The 20877-nt window shown below is 51.4% G+C and overlaps 1 protein-coding gene across 4 annotated transcripts in view; it reads right to left on the bottom strand.

The window, feature by feature from the left end:
* Positions 1-20877, bottom strand: part of Itgb4 (integrin subunit beta 4) — a 36222-nt gene that overhangs the window by 8350 nt on the left and 6995 nt on the right. For all 4 annotated transcript variants that reach the window (NM_013180.2, XM_087570019.1, XM_087570020.1 and 1 more), the window contains 21 exon segments: positions 69-226; positions 1739-1943; positions 6662-6810; positions 7298-7477; positions 7564-7712; positions 8422-8445; positions 8618-8676; positions 8933-9036; positions 9292-9483; positions 9789-9822; positions 11605-11711; positions 11796-11918; positions 12606-12735; positions 12866-12967; positions 13061-13164; positions 14612-14814; positions 16418-16494; positions 17018-17182; positions 17441-17563; positions 17858-17947; positions 18233-18496. In NM_013180.2, coding sequence (NP_037312.2) covers positions 69-226; positions 1739-1943; positions 6662-6810; positions 7298-7477; positions 7564-7712; positions 8422-8445; positions 8618-8676; positions 8933-9036; positions 9292-9483; positions 9789-9822; positions 11605-11711; positions 11796-11918; positions 12606-12735; positions 12866-12967; positions 13061-13164; positions 14612-14814; positions 16418-16494; positions 17018-17182; positions 17441-17563; positions 17858-17947; positions 18233-18496 — 2742 coding nt within the window.

The following is a 20877-nucleotide window of genomic DNA, read 5'->3' as shown; positions in this document are numbered from 1 at the left end:
CACACTTGCGGCAGTCCACTCACCAGCAGAAGGTGAATGACAGACCTCCCCAATGCCCCTCACCTTACCCTATACCCCATTGGCTTGCCAGGAGGGGGCAGCCAGTTGAAATGGATCTTCCTGGATCCGGCAGCCTTGGCATTGGGGTTCTGCGGGGCACCCAGGTCTCCACGGGGTAGTGGCGGCGATGCGGATATCTCATTTATGAGACTTCTGTCCGTTTCATCTAGTCAAAGGGGTGCGGAGGTTAGGCGGATGGCTCCACGTGATTTTTTTTTTTTTTAAGATTTATTCACTTATTATATATAAGTACACTGTAGCTGTCTTCAGACACACCAGAATACGGCATCGGATCCCATTACAGATGGTTGTGAGCCACCATGTGGTTGCTGGGAATTGAACTCAGGACCTCTGGATGAGCATTCAGTGCTCTTAACCGCTGAGCCATCTCTCCAGCCCCCATGATTTTGTTAAACATCACAGGTTCCCCAGCTTAAAAGTTCAGCTAAGGGGCTGGAGAGACGGCTCAGTGGTAAAGAGCACTGACTGCTCTTCTAGAGGTCCTGAGTTCGATTCCCAGCAACCACATGGTGGCTCACAATCATCTGTAATGGGTTCTGATGCCCTCTTCTGGTGTGTCTGAGGACAGCTACAGTTTATACAATAGATACATCTTTTAAAAAAAAGTTCGGGGAGGGGGAGTTAAATTAAGATCAGCTCATTTAGCAGGGTGGTGGTTGTGGGAGGGGGGAGGGGACGGTGGTAGTGGGGGTGGGGTGGCGGCCTTACACCTTTAATCAGGAGGCAGAGGCAGGCAGAACTCTGTGAGCTCAAGGTATACAGGACAACCAGGATTACACAAACGAACTCTGTCTCAAAATACAAAACAACAACAGAAAAAAACCCCAATCAGCTCTTCTCCCCTCTGGGGTCTGGCGCAGCAGGAAGCAGCCGGGTAGGTGAAAGTCCAGAGAACTCACTGGAGGAGCAAGGAGCAGGGGTTTGTCTGCCTTCTTTCTCTCTGGCAGGCTAGAGGATGTTCCAGAGAGCGCCTTTCACTACCCACCTCCCCTGAGTACCTCACAGTGGTCCCTTCAGGCTGGGAAGGGGAGGGAGGTTTGTGGCCTATCAGCCACATGACCTCAACCTATGGCTGTCACGAGGGCGGCCAGCTCAGCACAGGATGCTTAGACAAATCTGAGTTCTGGATAACAGTTTCCTCAGGGGTCAGCAGTTAAGAGCGTGTGTTGCTCTTAGAGCTTGGTTCCCAGTACTCAGGTCAGCTCACGACTGCCTTAAACCCAGTCCCGGGCAATCAAAACCTCCTCTGGGTACCAGCAGTCAGGTGCACATGCCCACACAGGGACACAGATAGACACATAATTTAAAAATAGTAAATTATATTAAGAAATAAGTATGGTGCTGGCCACACCAAAGTACACACACACACACACACACACACACACACACACACACAGAGAGAGAGAGAGAGAGAGAGAGAGAGCGCCAAGGCTATATAGTGAGACTCTGTCAAAAACCAAACCAAAACAAGAATATGTATGTTCCAAATATTGCGGGAAGATACTGAGATGTGTACAACCCCACTGCCACTGCCGGTTAAGTGACACTCTCGTTCGACCCAGTGCCCTGGCTTAGGGTGTGACGAGTCTAGTCCTGTTAGAAGGCCCTGCTCCCGCCTCCCTCTTCACCTGCGTATGCCAACCCAGACTTTACTCACCTTGTTCCCCGATGATAACAGTGGCTGTGTTGGGCTGGCCCAGGCGGGCTCCAAACTTGGGGTTGCTGAGTTGAACTTGGAAGCGTCGGACCTGGCGGCCACGAAGGAGGGAGTCAACTTCCTGCAGCTCCAGGAGCTTCACCTGCAGTTCCTTCCAGGTCTCTCCGGGGTAGAACAACAGCTCCCCTTCCACAGGGACATAATCCTGCCACAGGAAGAGTCAGGGTCAGACCAGGGCTAGGGTATGAACTAAGCAGGAGGATATTGCACAGGACGTCTCTCCAACAGGCAAGAGGTTAGCCCAGGGCAGCTGGGATTGAGGGCCTGCCCAGGAGGAAAGAACTGTCTGTCCCCTATAGTGTGGCTCTGAAATCTGGGATTCTTTTGGGCCCAGACCCTTGATGGGTCTGTCATTCACCCTAGCTTTCCTATGTTTCTTTTTTTTTTCTTTTTTTTTTTTTTTTTCGGAGCTGGGGACCGAACCCAGGGCCTTGCGCTTGCTAGGCAAGCGCTCTACCGCTGAGCTAAATCCCCAATCCCGCTTTCCTATGTTTAAATTGTGTTTTTCTCTCTCTCCCCTCCCCTCCATGTGCCTTCAGAGTGTTTGAGGGTACACTGTGTGTTTGGGGGAGTGATGGTAGGGGCCAGAAAAGAGACTTAGACTTGCACCTTTCCAAGCTGGAGTTATAGGCCAACTCATGTGGGTGCTGGGGCTCAAGATAATGACTTAGCTATCCCCCAGAATTTCTCTCTGTCTCTCTCTCTCTCTGTCTCTGTCTCTCTCTCTGTCTCTCTCTCTGTCTCTCTCTCTCTGTCTCTCTGTCTCTGTCTCTCTGTCTCTCTCTCTGTACACTGCAACAGCTGTCTTCAGACACACTAGAAGAGGGCATCGGATCCCATTACAGATGGTTGTGAACCACCTTGTGGTTGTGGGATTTGAACTCAGAACCTCTGGAAGAACAGTCAGTGCTCTTAACCGCTGAGCCATCTCTCCAGCCAAATTTTTGTCTTTTTTTTTTTTTTTTTTTTTTTGGGTTCTTTTTTTGGAGCTGGGGACCGAACCCAGGGCCTTGCGCTTCCTAGGCAAGCGCTCTACCACTGAGCTAAATCCCCAACCCCCCAATTTTTGTCTTTTAAGACATGTTTTTCTGCATAGCCCTGGCTGTCCTGGAACTCACAGACCAGGCTGGCCTTGAATTCACAGAGATCTGTCTGCCTCCCGTGTACTGGAATTTAAGGAGCGCTCCACCACCGCAGGCTCAGCCCCCAGATGCTGTTGTGTGCACCTGGGTGTAGTTACCAAACTTTATGGCACGAAAAAAGGACCTCCCACAAAAGCACTAGGTGGCGCTGCAGACTAGGAGTTCAATTCCACATGGGTCTGGCTAGTGGTTATGGGAGACTACCTAGAGCAGAAAAGGAAGTTTGCAGGTGGGAGAAAAATAGGGAGAGACAGGCCTGGTGGCACACGCCTGTTATTACAGCACTTGGGAGGCTGAGGCAAGGGGTCTGCTAGTGCAAGCCATCCTGGGCTAGTAGCAATGACCCAAACTAAAATAAGACTGAGAGTAAGGAATTTAATGGTAGCTCAATCGCCTGGGCCGGATAAGCAGTTTACCCTGTGCTGGCCGAATAGACCTGTGGGTCTCGTGGAGCACAGACAGACTTGGAACTCAGTAAGGAGCCAGGGATAACCTTGTATTCCTGATAATTTTGCCTTCTGAGTACTGAAACTACTGTAGTCACCTTGCCCTATTTTTACAGGGCATGAAAATTGAACCCTAGCTTCATGCATGCCAGGTAAACCACTCTGCCAACTGCGAGACACCCCCAGCCCTGCTTTTAATTAAATTTTTTTTTTGGTTCTTTTTTTCAGAGCTGGGGACCGAACCCAGGGCCTTGCGCTTCCTAGGTAAGCGCTCTACCACTGAGCTAAATCCCCAGCCCTAATTAATTTTTTTTTTATTGAGGATTGAACTTGTAGCCTTGCACATTCTAACCAAGGGCTGGCCTACCCAGCAACATCCTGTCTAGCCTGGGATTCACTGCGTCCGGTAGATAGGCTGGCCTTCGCCTTTGCTTTCTGGCTGTTGGGCTTAACTGCTTGTACCACCGTGGTCAGCATTTTAAACACATTTATGCTGGGTGTGGTGCCACAGCCTCCAGTCTCTGCACTCAGGAGGCAGAGGCAGGAGGATCTCTGTGAGTTTGAAGCCAGCCTGGTCTACATAGAAAGTTCCAGGACAGCCAGGACCACATAGAGAGATCCTGTCTTTAAAAAACAAAATGAAGGGGCTGGGGATTTAGCTCAGTGGTAGAGTGCTTACCTAGGAAGCGCAAGGCCCTGGGTTCGGTCCCCAGCTCCGAAAAAAAGAACCAAAAAAAACCCCCAAAAAAAACAAAAACAAAAACAAAATGAAGATGGCTGGAGAGATGGCTCAGTGGTTAAGAGCACCCGACGGCTCTTCCAGAGGTCCTGAGTTCAAATCCCAGCAACCACATGGTGGCTCACAACCATCTGTAAAGAGATCTTTTCTTTTTTCTTTTTTCTTTTTCTTTTTCTTTTTCTTTTTTTTTTTTTTTTTTTTTTTTTTTTTTGGAGCTGGGGACCGAACCCAGGGCCTTGAACAGGGCCTTGTGCCTGCTAGGCAAGCACTCTACCACTGAGCTAAATCCCCAACTCCCTGTAAAGAGATCTGATCCCCTCTTCTGGTGTATCTGAAGACAGCTACAGTGTACTCACATACATGAAATAAATAAATAAATCTTAAAAAAAACAAAATAAATAGTACATCTACGTGTGTGTGTGTGTGTGTGTGTGTGAGAGAGAGAGAGAGAGAGAGAGAGAGAGAGAGAAGATAGAAAAAGAGAGGGGAGGGAGAGGGGAGGGGGAAGAGGGAAGAGAGGGGAGAGGGGGAGAGAGAATTGGTTTTCTTTCTTTTTTTAAATTTTTTATTTATATGAGTACACTGTAGCTGTCCTCAGACACACCAGAAGAGGGCATCAGATCCAATTACAGATGGTTGTGAGCCACCATGTGGTTGCTGGGAATTGAACTCAGGACCTCTGGAAGAGCAGTCAGTGCTCCTACTAAGCCATCTCTCCAGCCCTGAGAATTGGTTTTCTTTCCCCATATGGGTCCCAGGGATTGAACCCAAGGTATCTGAACACACTGAGTGATCTCATGGGCCCTTGTTGTTTTGTTTTGTTTTGTTTTGGTTGTTTTGCTTTTTTTCTAGACAGGGTTTCTTTGTGTAGTCCTGGTTGTCCTGGAACTCACTCTGTAGACCAGGCTGGCCTTGAACTCAGAGATCTGCTGGCCTCTGCCTCCCGAGTACTGGGATTAAAGGTATATGCCACCACTGCCATTTTTTTTTAATTGTGTGTTTATGCAGGTCTACGTGGGATTACCTGCACGTGAGTGAACGTGACTGACCATGGAGGCCTGAGGATCTCTTGAAGCTGGATTTACAGGCATTTGTAAGCTGCCTGAAGTGGCTTTTCGAGATCAGTATACATTCTTTTTTTTTTTTTCTTTTCCTTTTCTTTTTTTTTGGAGCTGGGGACCGAACCCAGGGCCTTGCGCTTGCTAGGCAAGTGCCCTACCACTGAGCTAAATCCCCAACCCCCAGTATACATTCTTAATCACTGAGCCATCTCTCCAGCCCTTCCTTTGTGTTTTGGAGATAAGGTTTTCGTACATAGCCTCAGAATGGCTGGAACTTGTAATTTTCTGCCCTGGTCTCTTGAGCACTAGATTACAGGTCTGTTCTGCTGAGTCCATCTAGATTCAGAATCAAAACTAAGAAAACCTACACATCTGCCCATATGGCATAGCCTTAATTCTTCAATTAAACACTGGCAAGGCCCTCCCTGTGAGGAAAGGCTGATGGAGCCTGGGGAAGTGTCAGTGACAGAATTGGGGGGCTGCTCAAGGACACAAGGTTTGTGATTCCATTTCAAGAAGCCCAGAGTGTGGTAGCCTGTACCTTTAATCCCAGCACTCAGAGGGAGAGGCAGGCAGAACTCCACGAGTTCAAGTCCAGCCTGGTCTACATAGCAAGTTTGAGAAGAGTCAAAGCTACATATTGAGATGCAGTCTTTAAAAACAAGTGGAGAGGGGCTGGGGATTTAGCTCAGTGGTAGAGCACTTACCTAGGAAGCGCAAGGCCCTGGGTTCGGTCCCCAGCTCCGAAAAAAAGAACCAAAAAAGAAAAAAACAAAACAAAAAACAAACAAGTGGAGAGGTGGCTTGGTGGTTTGCACCACTGACTGCTCTTTCCGAGGACCAGGGTTCAGATCCCAGCATCCAGCACATACATGGCAGCTCACGACTGTCTCTAACTCCAGTCCTAGATCTGATACCATTAACTGCCCTCCCTCGAGCACACATGTGGTACACAGACATGCATACAGACAAAATCCCATACACATAAAGATATATAAATTTAAGAGCCCTTAGCCGGGTATGGTGGTGCCTGCCTTTAATCCCAGCATTCAGGAGGCAGAGGCAGAGGTAGAGGCAGATAGATCTCTGTGAGTTTGAGGTCAGCTTCATCTACAAATCAAGTTCTAGTCTTAAACACCACACACGCACGCATGCATGCACGTATAATTAAAACTCCAAAGTCCACTAGATTGGACAGACAGGTGACTATGCTATCCTGGGTCACTGAAGGGTACACAAGGATGGTTTCAGTAGATACCTGGTCCATCCAGGAGACTAATCCCCTTGCCCTGAGTTCCTGGCAGTAATGGGACCCTGCCAGGGTATCCTTGGCACTTTGGGTGAGTCACTCCTGATGGCAAGGCCATCTTTGTCTGGGGATACTGCGAGCATCCGAGGATTGAGGCAGCTATGATGGATGGATTGGGGCAGCTACCATGGAAACCACTGGACAGTCCCCCTTGACTGAGCCTTACCCGGTGTCCATGTGCTGTATTATCCTGTGTGCTATAGGAGACCTGGGACTTGCCGTTGTCCAGGATGTGCCGGATGACAGGGATGCGGGCCACCTGGTCTCCACGACTCACTGAGTATTCAGGCTGCTCAAAGGACACTATCCCGCTAGCTGCAAGGAACCGGGGTGCTGGTCAACAGTCCTGGATCCAATTCCTTCTTAGCTCCTTCCCTCCCTCCCACCCACTCCAGGCTCCAGAGGGATGGGATGGAAATTTCTTCATAAAGAAGTGAAGGGGCTAAAATAAAATCCAGCAGGCAGCCTGGAAAGTCAGGGACAGGGACAAGTACCTAAGAGTTGGGGATTCCCACTTGGACTGAGGATGTAGCTCAGTGGTAGAGCATCTGCCTGCCATGTTGGGTTTTGTCCCCAACACCACAAAGAAGAAAGAGGAGAGACTGAGCCGTGACTACCACTTAGACCTGTACCAGGTGCTGTGCAAAGGCACAGCGATGGCCTCCTGTGCCCATTTTACAGATGGAGATTCTAAGGTTCTCAGAGAGTAAGTGATTGGCCTAGGCCCCATGGCCCTGTCCCACTTCCACTTGATATCAGGAGGATCAAGGAACTCAGACCCCGGCCCCCAACCCTGACCAACCTTGCTCCTTAATGATGGTGATGTTTACCAGGCGTCGACCAAGGGTGGCAGTGCCCACGGGGACATCAATGGCCTCCACCAGCAGCTGTTTCTCATCATCATCCTCAGGCCGGATGAAGAGGGGCACACGCACGTCCACCAGCTCTACCCCCTCCTGGAACTCCACCATGCCCCGGGCATCTGGGGTACGAGTCAGACATGGGTCTCGGGGCCACGTGGGGGAGGGGAGGTGGAGCAGCGTGAGGTGAGGAGGCTGCATTACCTACCCTGCTCTGCTGTGAGGGTGTAGTAACCAGGGGCCACCTTGAGTTCATGGAAGGACCCCTGCTCCACCTGCTTCTCTGTCAGCTTCAGCAGCGACTGCTTGGCAGAGCGGGGCGCCAGCAACACTGTGTCCACAATGGTGTGGTCTTGCCTGGGTTGTGTGTCCAAGTAGAGGAGGAGGGACAAGATGTGAGTCAGCACTGGCTCCTCCTCCTCCACCATCCTGCCACTCACCAGGGCTTCCCCGCCCACCTCACCAAACAGGGCTGCTGTACAAGGGTTGGGTGTGGGGCAGCAGGGAGGCTCAGGCCAGGGACTTAACCTCCCTGAGTCTCGGTTTTCTCATTGGAAAATGGAGTCAGAAAGGGGGACACTCTGGCAGTCACCGAGAATGTTGGCTGAGATGGCTGTGAGCCCTCAGAGGTGCTGGTCAGAGCCTGGCCACGTGTGGCCCATTCCAGTTCTGACTAGCTGTAGGGCTCCTTGTCACCCACCCTCCTCCCCAGCAGGGCAGAAGCTGCAGGACCTGATGTCTGTTTGGTAACCTGCCTGCAACTGAGGCTCAGTGTGAGAATCTCTGGCCCTGGGAGAGGAGGGGCAGGGCCACGAGCCCATGGGGCAGGGGCTGGTCTCTGTTTTGTTTTAGTTGAGGGGTCGATTCACGGTAAATGCATCTTATAAGTAGTTGCTTGATGAACAGACCTTGGAGGGAAGGAATTGAGGGCCTAGCCAATGGCAGACTTAGGGCCTTCCCTTCCTAAGGTTTGATCAGAGGGCTAGAGCGGGTGGGCAGGTAGGTGGTCGGAGCTCAGGGTGGAGGGAAGGAGGTGGGACTGCCCATCTTGTATTCTTCAACTCACTTTTTCCCAGCGTTGGGTTGCTGTCTGTGGGGACAAAGGAGGGCCATGAGCCATGTGTCTTTTGGAGTGGGAGCTTGAGTGAACAACTCCCATCCAACCCTGGGCACCCTGGCTGCCTGAGAGCAGGGTTCAGTGCAGGCAGGTACCCCAACACCACCACACACACACACCCGACCTGGGGCTCCCCAGGACTCACCGGAACTTCGTCTGCTGGAGCTTGTGTACGCCGTTGACTTGTCTGTATACCTCATTCAGCTGTCAGGCAAGGGGAGAAGGTTGAGATTAGGCCAGAGGACCTCTCCAGCTTAGGTTCCCTAGGCCTGAGGGATGAACCCTGAAAGCCAGGCTCTGCTGCCACCCAAGATGACCCCATTCGAAGCACACGTCCAAAGAGCTCCTCTCCCTCCTGCCTAGAAAAGTCTAGGTTCCGGGGCTACAGCCCTCGGCTCTCCCACAGGCGGCCACCGCACCCACGTCTGGTGGTCCCCACTCAGCTGATTCTGGTCCTCACATTTTCCTCCACCTCCTGGCGTAGCTGGTCACACTCTCGGGTGCCAGGCTTCATGAGGTTCTCAGTGCAGAGGCGGCCAAGGCGCAGGGATAGCCCATAGGGTACTGTGTGGGAAATATGGGCACCGTCAGCCCGCTATGCAGAAGGCACTGCAGAGCGTGACCTCTACACCCCAGCCTAAGGCCAAGGACAACTGGCCGTTGTCATTGTGTCAGGTACACATAGGCCCTAGAGTCTTGGTGCCATCGTGATGGGCCATAAAGGAACTGAGTCCCCAACCCCCAACGAGAACAGGAATGGTATGACCTGGGTCAGGGACAGAAATCCCAAGAAGGGCAGCATCCAGCCCTGCCCCTCACCGAGCTCTGTGGGGCTGATGCTGGCAGCATGGGTGGCAAAGCCAGGCCGTTGCACATTGTTGGTGATCTTCCAGCGGACTGTGTCTCGTCCCTTGAGGTTCCCACTTCTCAGCATGGGCGTGTCCAGGTGGTCAGAGGCCATCAGGTTCTCCCGCAGCATATAGTGATCTTCCTTAAAGCCCACCATGTGACCTGCGGGGAAGGGTCCTCAGCACCAGGGACCCCACCTAGGCCTTCATGCTTTTTTTTTTTTTTTTTTTTTTTTTGGTTCTTTTTTTCCGGAGCTGGGGACCGAACCCAGGGCCTTGCGCTTCCTAGGCAAGCGCTCTACCACTGAGCTAAATCCCCAACCCCTCACCTAGGCCTTCATAGCTGCACCCATCAGGTGGAACCCAGGGCCTCCACTTTCTCTGCTTTTGGCTCCACCCACACATCTCCTCCGGCCCAAAGAAAAAGCAGTCAGATACCCACTGCTCACACTTGTGCCTGGCCCATACCTTGGTTGCAGCAAGGAAGAAGTCCCAGGCAGGCCTAGGAGATAAGAGTTAGAGGTGAGGTTAGGATGGTTGTCCCAGGTTAGATAGGCCACTCCAGGCACCTCCACGTCAAGTCTTTTCACTAGAAGTGTGTGTGTATGTGTGTGTGCATGCACGAACATGTGCAGGAGCCTGAGGAGGACACGTGTGTGTATAATGTGTGAACATGTGTGTGAGTGTGTGTATATATGTGTGTGTGTGTGTGTGTGTGTGTGTGTGTGTGTGTGTGTGTGTGTGTGTATGTGCAGGAGTCTGAGGAGGACACCAGGTATCCTGCTCTGCCATTTTCCACATTATTCCTTTGACACAGGATCTATCATTGAACCCAGAGATAGGCTGGTGGCCTCCCACAGCACTGGGGTTACGAGGTGATAAGGATTCAAAGTCAGGTCCTCATGCTGCTTCAGCAATGCTCTGACTCACTGAGATATCCTCCCAGACCCTACTTCTCTCACCCTCCCCTTCCTTTAAAAATAATCTTTCACCAGGCATGGTGGCGCACACCTTTAATCCCGGCACTCAGGAGGTGGAGGCAGGCGGATCTCTGTGAGTCTGTGAGTTCCAGGAGAGCCAGAGCTGTTACACAGAGAAACGCTGCCCCCTTCACACACACACACAGGCGCGCACACACACACACACACACACACACATGGAGGTCAGAGGATAACTGATAGGAGTTGGTTCTCTCCACCACGTGGGTCCCAGAAACCAAAGTAAGGTTGTCAGTCAGCTATGGCAGCTGGCAGCTGGTGCCTTTTCCTGCTAAACCATCTTACCAACTCTATTTTAATTTTTACAATTAATTTTTATTTATTTTGAGACAAGGCCCCCTCTATGTAGTCCTGGTATGCCTGGTACTTGCTCTGTAGACCAGGCCTGGAGCTAACAGAGATCAGCCTGCTTCTGAGTTCTGAGATTAAAAGTGTGGGCCACCGTGCTTGGGTCTCTGCTTATTTATTTTTGAAACAGGTTTTCATGTAGCCCAGGCTGCCCTCAAACTTGCTATGTAGTTGAGGACAACCTTGGCACACTCCTGCATTCTTATCCCCAGATGATAGGAATCTCTCTGTCTCTCTGTCTCTCTCTGTCTCTTTGTCTCTGTCTCTCTGTGTCTCTGTCTCTGTCTCTCTCCCTCCCCCACCCCTCCCGCTCTGGTTTGTTTGAGACAAAGTCTCACTATGCAGCCTTGGCTGGCCTGGATCTTGCTATGTAGACCAGGCTCTCCTTAAACTCACAAAGATCCCCCTGCCTCTGCCTCCTGACTGCTGCTGGGATTAAAGTTGTTCACCTCCACATCTAGCTCTGCCCCAGTGTTATGGCATGTTTGGGATCAAGTCCAGGGCTTCATAAGTATGAAGCAAGACCAACATCAACTCAGCTACATTCCTAACCCATTATGTAGACATTTGAAGGCTCTGAGGAGTACATACTTCTCTAACAAATTTGATCATAGAACCCACTTCTGTGTACCACACACACATCCCACACTGCCATGGGTTAGAGCAGTATGTGGTCTCTGCCCCTACAACCCTGCATTCTGATGCTATGCACCCCTCAAGTCTGTTGCCTCTGCTGACAGCCCCTGATTGTTAGCTTCTGCCCGCCTTGTTCACAGGGGGATCACATGGGACCAACTCCATGATAAGTACTCTGCGGCTCTGGCCACTGAGGCCCCAAAGCAGGAGGCAGTAAAGTCAGGCAGATGCGGTCCGCTCTGCCATGGCCGCTCTCAATCCTCTATAATCTTTCATCCAGGAGGCCTGGGCCGGGCACTTACTTTGCAGCAGGCACAGTATTTCCAGCAGAGCAGCAGAAGCAACGCCAGGAGCAACAGGAGGAAGATGAGCAGGGGAATGAGCCACCAGAAGGAGCCGGGAGGGCAGTCTGCAGGGTGTGAGGAGAGGCAGTGAGCACGTCCACCCGGGCTGCCAGGGGCCACAGGCTGCGCGCACCCATCTGCCAGCTCACCTTTCTTCTTGTGGACCAGGACGGTGCTGTTGGGCCCAGGGCTGCCGTCGCCCTCCACGGTGTAGCTGTAAGTGCAGTCGTCATCCTCGTCCCGGAAGGAGCAGTACTCCACCACCTCTTCCGCTGGACCCATAGACTGTTAGCATGGTACCCTGACCCCAGCCCTCCATTGGGGCACCCCAGGACCAGGAGAAGTATTACCTCCTCCGTGGTCTACCCTGAGGTTTGGGGAAGAGCGTAAGTCCCCTGACTAGAGTCGTCACCAGGATGAAGGCGACTGCCCCGGCCGAGGGATGCCACTACTAATACCCTAGTCTGAAAGTTCATCTCCCCGACTTCCCTGCACTGCGTGCCATCATGAGTATGGTGTCCAGCCAGGAGAGCTGACGTAGGAGGAGACAAATAATATCCCACCATCCCACAACATGCCCCACCTGGGCCCCGCAACTGTGCCGCGGGCCCACTCATCTGACCCCTCACTCCCAGTTACACGGACTCTCGGGACTCTCGGTTCCCTCTGGGCTGCGTGCTCACCGCCAGGCCTCTGCGCCTCTTGCTCTGACTTTGTACCCGCACTAGGCTCAGGTTCCCCGTGGATCCTGAAGCCTCTCACAGCTCCATTCACAAACCCAGTCGGGGACGCATGACCTCAAACCGGAGCTCAAGCCTTTTCCCCAGAGAGTGACCCCTCCCTCCTCCCTGCTGGGTTCTTCCTGCCATATTGGGACTCATTGAGTAGACAGAGGTCCACCTGCTGCTGTCTCCCATGTGCTGGAAGTAAAGCTGTAGGGCTACATGCTGACACCCTACCTTTCTTAAGCTCGTCTACCATCTTGACCTTAAAGTTGCATTCCTCACACGTGCGCCCTTTCTTCTCCCCAGTGCCCCAGGCCTGGCACTGTACACAGGAGCGGAGGTCCTCACAGAGGCCCAGGCGTATCTGGGGAGAGGAGAGGAGAATAGACACCATGCTGTTTGAACCCAACTCCCTTTCCCTAGTGCCCCCAGCCAGCTTCTCCTTCCCAGCCTCTGGGGTTCTCATGCCCACAACCCAGGAACCCTTGCCTTACCGCCGAGTAGTTGATCTCACAGGTGGTGTCCGTGTAGAGCGAAGACCGCTGGTTGCAGTGACAACGGCCACACTCACAGAAGCCTAGTCCATTGCAGATGCCCTGGGGCAGGGGGAGTTGGCAGTGAGCCAGCAGAGCCCCATCCTTCCCTGCCCCCTCCAGTGCTCACACCACTTCCCCAGTGCCCAAGCCTACCCCATTGCTATCGATACAGGTGGCATTGCTGAGGGGACAGTCACAGCTGCGGCCGGTCCAACCAGGCTCACACACACACTCTCCCATGGAGCAGCGTCCCCGGTCTGCAAAGAGAGGAAGGAAGGAAGAGTAGAACCACATTCAGGTATGCCATTCAAGATGGCCACCCATTACGGTGGGCCTCTGAGAGCTCCTGTGGTAGAAGCTGCCCCTCAATTTTTTTTCTCTTTTTTCTTTTTTTTCGGAGCTGGGGACCGAACCCAGGGCCTTGCTCTTGCTAGGCAAGCGCTCTACCGCTGAGCTAAATCCCCAACCCCCCCCCCCTCAATTTTCTTGAATCTTCTCCCCTCTGTTCTGCCTTCTTCAAGGATCTGTAATGGGACAATAGACTGGAAAAAGGTACAGATAAAAATAAGTAAGAAATCAAACTGCAGAGGGAGGTGCTTGTGGGGTCTGCATTCAGTCTCCAGAACTCACACACCTGTAGCGCTGTGTGCTTGGTCCTGCCTCCAGTCAACCAACAATGTCTCCTAAAGCCAGGAAACTGTGACAAAGTATCTAGGAGAACCTACCAATGCATGCTTAGGCGTCACAAGTCAGTGTAGCCTAAGTGAGGCTCCTTAAGGAGCTGCCCCCCAACCCAAGCTGCTTGTACACTGGCTCCACTACATCCCCCAAATATCTTCCTGCTTTCCTCACTCACACCTCCGCCTCTACTAACCATCTGCCCTGCTCCAGATACACCTACCTACCTTACCCTTTCGTTTCTCTACCACACTCTGGGATGGAGAGCCGTAGAGAAGAAACAGTAGACAAAAGACACAGGGGAAGGAAGGGTCAACTCAGGGGATCAAACCTGAGAAGCCTGACTAGAGGAGTCAATCTCTAGGGCCAATATGGCGGAGAGAACTGGCTCCTGCAGACTGTCCTCTGATTTCCATCTATATACCATGACACACGCGCACGCTTTCACAGACACACAAAGGGTGGTAAAAGTTAAAAAAAAACAAAAAACACCAAAACAGGACACATAAAGGTATAGAAAAGCAAGAGCATGCTCTCTGGTGACCAGTGCACAGTGGAGTTTAATAAATGTCTAATGGTTGGGTTTTCACTCACTCTTCTCACCCTTGCCTCGGATGCGCCACCTGTCAGCCCGGGCCTGCGCAATCTCAGCGCTTACAACTATGCACCCACTGCCCTGGCGTGACCCCGAGCTAGGCCCCTCGGAAACATGAAGGAGACATAAACTTGTGGCTGCCACTGGAAGTTTTGCATCATTGGAGAAGAAAGATTGTTCTGCCATGTTCCTGTCAACCTTTGGGGGTTGAACCGGATTGCCTCCATCTTGAGATGGAGTGGGGAATCTGAGTTGCCAGAGGCAGCCCCAGGGAAGGAAGAGTGCTTTCTTGGCTGTCAGGGACCTTGGTCACAGACACTGCAGATGAGGGAAGGGAGGCACAGGCTCTGGCTGAACCCTAACAGGGGTGGGACTGGAGGAGGTGTTCTGCCTCTACCAAGTACCCTCCCTGCCCACAGGACTGAGCTCACCATTGCAAAGGAATCCAGAGGTGCGGGGACACTGGAAGTTGTCATACTCGCAGAAGTGACCCTCGTAGCGGCCTTCACCGTAGCACACACAACGTCCGCACTGGCACTCGCCATGGCCCGAGCATGGTTTGTCCTCACCCTCACGCAGGCAGGGCTGCGTGTCACTCAGGGAACCCGTGGAGCAATTGCAGGTTTTGCCACTCCTGAGGGAGGAACTGGTCACTACTGCACAGCTTGGGAGTAAGCCTTGGACTTTTATGCTCCCATTTTACAGACCACAAAACTGAGGCTCCACAAGGGTGGAGGTAAGTCCATGTCATGCAGACAGCAGTGGCTCAGCTGGGACCCAAACCTCAGGGTCCCTGCTCACTAATTGTCCCTCTTCAATGCTCATCTGTCTGGAGTCACGACAGACTTGCTCAGTGTCTCGGGGCGATTTTGCTTGTCTTTGTTTTTTGTTGTGTGTGAAACAGGAGGCACTGGCTGACTTGGAACTCACGAGGACTAGGCTGGTTTTGTCCAGATCCTCTCTCTGCCTCCCCAGTACTGGGAGCAGGAGTAGGCGTCACTGCGCCTGGATAGGGAGGATTTGCTGCTTATTTAAGGTTTCATTACTGTGTCCAGGATGCATGCTACTGGGCTTGGGAAATCCTCTTGCCTCAGCTCCCCAAGTCACCAAGTCGTCTGTATGTGAAGTACTGCAGCCAGCAAGTGTCTCGAAGCTTTAAACACCCTTTAAACACCGGCCTGCAAGCTAATTTCTTTTCTTTCTGAGACAGGGTCTCATTGCACAGGCCTAGCTGGCCTGGAACTTGATACACACACACACACACACACACACACACACACACACACACACACACACACACCCCAGACCAGCCTCAAAGTCTCAGACATCCATCTGCTTCTGCCTCCCGAGTGTTGGGAGGTGGGCCATCATCATATCTGCTACAAAGCTCATTTCAGATTAGGTGGTCTGTGTGCGTGTGGTAGAAAAGATCTGAAGCTGAAGAGCAAGTCAGGGGCTGGAGAGATGGATCAGTGTTAAGAGCACTGACTGCTCTTCTGGAGGTCCCAAGTTCGATTCCCAGCAACCAAATGGTGGCTCACAACCATCTGTAATGGGGATCCTCTTCTGGTGTGTCTGAAGACAGCCACAGTGTACTCACATACATAAAAATAAATAAATAAATAAATAAATAAATAAATATTTAAAAAAGGAAAAGCAAAGCAAGTCAGACTTGCTCTCAGCATCCAGACCCGCCTCTGACAGCCATCTTGTCTGTCTGAGCAGAGAGACACCCAGAAATGTGTCCCTGTGTGGATGTGCTTCAGTTTATGATGGGATTCTGCTCTACAAACCCATTGTAAATTGAATCACATTTCCAGCACCTAAGCCAGTAACAGCTTAGCCCAGCCTAGTCTACTGTCGGCCATTTTTGCACCATTGTAATTGAAGAGGAGGAGGAAGAGGAGGAGGAAGAAAAAGAAGAGTTGGAGATCAGAGACAGACCTGGTAGCACAGACTCTCAGGACTGGCAGGTCTACAACAGGATTTTGAGTTTGAGGCCAGTCTGCCCTACACAGTAAGACTCAACAAAAACCACCATTCAATCAACCAAACGAAATCAAACAAGCCCCAAACAGACTAAGCAAGCCGCAGCTCAGTAAGGACCATCCCAAACAGTGTTAAACTGGTTCGCCCAACAACTGAGTGTACCCCTCCTTCAGCCCTTTTGAGGACATGACATACAAGGACTGCCCTGAGGCTGAACGTGTCAGGGTAGGCTCCCTTCCCCCACTCACCAGCCCTCGTTGCACACACAGTGTCCACACATGAAGTCTCCTCTGTAGTGACAGCGAGCTGACTGAACTTCCTTTTGCTGGAACAAGATTGTGGCGTGTACATGCATAGAAGGAAGGGACAGAGCCACTGGGCACATTTGGTGGCTAGGGGACAAGGTCTCATTTTGCAGCTGAGGCTGGTCTGGAACTAACTTTTCTCTCTTTCTCTCTCTCTCTCAATCTCTCTCTCTCTCCCTGTTTTTGTTTGTTTTGTTTTTATTTCTTCCAAGACAAGGTCTAGCTGTGTTGCCCTGGCTGTTCTGCAGACCGGGCTGGCCTTGAACTCAGAGATCTGCCTGCCTCTGCACCTCCATTGCCTGACTGGGAATTTTAGCCCAAATTGGCCTCAAGGTTCTCTTCTTCCAGTCTCCCTAGACGCTTGGTTACAAGTGTTTCTTCTATGCCCAGCTTTGCCACTGCGTATTTCTGCTGCTCTCTGTGACTTGGGACAGCCCTCCAGGGATGTGTGTCCACCGGAGGAGGTTCCATGTCTTTTACCCAGGGTCCTAGTGAGGGGGATCAGCTCCTCGCTCCCTCACCCACAGCAGGGCTGACTCTTACCAGCTCGCAGGCGCACACGTCACAGATGACGCTCGCGTCCATCCGGAGGCCATCGGAGAAGGAGGGTTTCAGGTGGATGTTACCTCTTTGGTCTTCTTTGGCCATCTGGCACACGTGTGTCCCATCTATGTCCTCCACTGCCCGAAGATGCACATTGTATGTGCCCTGTGGGGATCCCAGTGTGAGCCGAGGCCGACAGTGGCTCTGCCAAATTAGCCGGCTCGCTCGGCTCAGCAACCTTCAGAGTTGCACACCCTTACTCAGTCCCAGTGCGTGCACAGGGATTCGTACAAGCAGAGGGATGTGCCGGGCTCATCCAAGAGATCGGTGCCAGAAGAACAGAACCCCAGGGCCCACGTGTGTCCCTTGTTAGAAGGTTCACTCCTTCAGGAACCTCCTATTCTCGTGTCCACAGAAACATACCACTTCCCCCCGCTTGATGTGAAAGGACCCAGTCTCTGTCTTCTGGAGGGTATCAGAGGTGACCTCTGTCCTCAGGCCTCTCGGGCTGTCCAGAGCCCGGATGTCCAGGTTGGAGCGAATTCGCTGGAGGAGAAGAAATGATCAGTGATCTGTGTGGGGCCTGGGCCCAGTCACCTTGGCCTAACCTGGCTGTTCTTCACCTGACTGGAATAGAAGGCAGATGGGGGTGGGCATGCAAGCTTAGTGGCAGGCCCTGTGGGAGCCTGGGCCATTGCCAAGTAGACTCTCAGGCTCCAGGGACAGCCAGAGACTCGCTTCACTGGCCTATCCCAGACTCATCCTTCAACCGCTCGCCCACTCCTTCCTCCCTCCCTGTCCCAGAGGGGTTCAGCCTCTGCAGTCCACTCTGCTCCTCACATAGAAAGCCTCCTCCAGCAGCTCCACGATGTTGGATGAATCTTCCTGCAGGACTCCCAGAGAGGAGACAGGGAAATATTTATGGAGCTTCTGCAAGAGAAGACACAGGCCCTGGGTTAAGCTCCTTCACTTTGTATCTGCCGTAGATACTATCTTACTAGGTAGCTATCTTTAGATGCATCTACTGTGCCGCATGGTAAAGGCAGACACATACTCCCTCATCTGCTGGAGAGTTCAGGGGATGGGCAAGAGAACTTCCCATGAGAGCCCACTCCTAGGGACCCAGAGGTTTTGGGGAGGGTGAAGAGGGAAGAAGGTGTTGAGAGGTTCCATTTTCCACCCCCCTGCACTGGGCAGGGGACCTGGGCCTCATACCTCATAGTAACTGTAAGAGTAGTTGGTGACGGCAAAGATGGGGATAATGTTGTGTTTGGCAAGCAGGCGAACCAGTGTGGGCACAGATGGGTAGTCCTGGGTCTTATACTGGGTGTAGGCGCCTGTGGCATCCAGGTGGCACTTCTCATCATTGCGGTTCATGATGCCGGCCAGCACGTTGGCACCATCAGCCTCATAGTGGAAGGCAGACTCGGTGGAGAACACCAGCAGGTGGGTGCTGTCCGCTCTCCAGCCAATGTCCCTCTGCAAGGCAAGGAGGGCAGGCCCACTAAGCAGGCTGCTTGCTGAGGACTGGAATCCTTTCATGATGTAGGAAAAGGGAAACAGTACTCCCAAGGGGGCTGGACTGAAGCCACAGGATTAACAGCACGTGCTATCACACAGCATGCGAATGACAGAGAAGACCGGGAAGAGATGATGTGCAGAGTGTGCCCAGCACGGGCACCATGGCAGAATGTGTGCCCAGCATGGGCATCACGAGAGAGTCCAAGCCCTCAGTCGCACTGTAAGGATAGTTTAGAAGCAGAGGAAAATGTTCACAGCACCATGTTAAGTAAATGCGCAGGTTGAAAGAGATGGAGTGGTTATGGTGGTTTCCACAGGACAGCCCCCCCCCCACCACAGGCTCATACATTCAAATGCTTGGTCATGGGGAGTGGCACTACTTGAGAGGGATTAGGAGGCGTGGCTTGTTGGAGGCTTTGGGGTTTCAGAAGCTTATTCCTAGCCTAGTGTCTCTTCCTGCTGCCTGTGGATGTGGACGAAAAACCATGTTTCCCTGCATGCCACCATGCTTCCCGCCATGATGCTGGACTAAACCTCTGAAACTGTAAGCCAGCCCCAACGAAATGCTTTATTTTATAAGAGTTGCTATGATCAGGCTGGAGAGATGGCTCAGCGGTTAAGAGCATTGACTGCTCTTCCAGAGGTCCTGAGTTCAAATCCCAGCAACCACATGGTGGCTCACAACCATCTGTAATGGGATCTGATGCTCTCTTCTGGTGTGTCTGAAGACAGCGACAGTGCACTTATATATAATAAAATAAATCTTAAAAAACAAAAGAGTTGCTATGATCATAGTGTCTCTTCACAGCAATAGAACACTGGCTAAGACAGCAAATAATTTGAAAATTACATTGGGTGTCTTTGTTTTTAAGATAGGGCCTTGCCCCGTAATCTAGGCTGATTTGAGATCTTTCTGCCTTAGCCTCTTGAATGCTGGGGTTGTTGGCACAGACCACATCTGGCACTGTTTGGGAGGACTTTGTTTGTTTGTTTTATTTTTATTTATTTATTTTGAGACAGGGTCTCTCTATGTAGCCCTAGCTGTCCTAGAACTCATTATATAGACCAGGTTGGGGTTGAACTCACAGAGATCCTCCTACCTCTGCCTCTCAAAAGCTGGGATTAAAGTCATGTGCCACCACACCTGGCTTGGGGTGATTTTTTTAAATATGTTTTATTTGTTTATGTATACACTTGTGTTTTTGTATGCCTCATGTGTATAGATGTCCGAGGAGGCCAAAAGAGGGTGTCAGGTCGTCCCCCCCGCCCCCCAGTTGCGAGCTGTCTGATGTAGATGCTAGGAATCAAACTTTGGTCCTCTGGAAGCGCAGCACGTGCTCATAAATGTTGACCAATTTCTCTAGCCAGTGATTTTATACATCTATCTTATTTTTATTTATTTATCTTGAGACAAGGTCCCTAGCTGTCCTAGAACTCATTAGATAGACCAGGTTGGTCTATATATTTTATTTCATAATTTTGGATGTTTGCCTGAATGTCTGTCTGTCTGTACCCATGTATGCATGGTGTCTGCAGAAACCAGAAGAGTGGGCCAGATTCCCTGGAACTGGAGCTAAAGATGGTTTAAGCCACCGGCGTGTGGGTGCTGGAATTGAACCTGGGTCCTCTGGAAGAGCAGTCAGTTCTCCTGACTGCCGAACCGTCTCTCCTGCACACTGTTGTGCTTTATTCGTTTGTTTGTTTGTTTGCTTGCTTTGTTTATTGAGACAGAAGCTCAGTACGCAGCTCCTGACGTCTCTGTAAACTCACCTTGCACACCAGCCTGGCCTTGAACTCAGAGATCCCTGTGCCTCTGCCTGCCAAGTGCTGAGATTAAAGGCATAGCCCCCCAACCTGCAGCCTGGTTTGTCTTTTAGACAGGGTCTCATGGAGCCCATGCTGGCCTTGAACTCTGTGTGTGGCTGAGGATGCTCTTAGACCCCTGTTCCCCCTACATCCACTCCCCAAGTGCTGGGATTTTGGATGTGTATCTGTATCTCCCCGCCTGGCTTTATAGAGAGTGATTTCAAAAACTGTGCATTACACAGAAGTGCTTGCGACAGCATCGAGTGAAGGAAAAAATAGGCGGGGGGTGTGTGTGTGTGCGTGTGTGAAGTTTCAGAACTATAGGAAAAACAATTCCACTATATAAAATGTAGGAAAAAGAACAAAATATGTCGGCAGGCTATCAAAGGGATGGCTATTTGTTGTTTTTGGAATTACAGGCAATTTTCATTCTTTGTTTTCTATTTTATCTGCAGTTATAGATAGATAATTTTCAAAATGAAAACAAATTGGTGTGGGCATAAAAAGAAGTGGCCATTTTAACTGCCAGTCCT

The sequence above is a fragment of the Rattus norvegicus genome, chromosome 10 (genome assembly GCF_021556685.1).
Source record: "Rattus norvegicus strain SHRSP/BbbUtx chromosome 10, alternate assembly SHRSP_T2T, whole genome shotgun sequence".
Lineage (NCBI taxonomy): Eukaryota > Metazoa > Chordata > Mammalia > Rodentia > Muridae > Rattus > Rattus norvegicus.
Note: the sequence above shows the minus strand (reverse complement) of the source record. Positions and strands in the feature narration are given on the sequence as shown.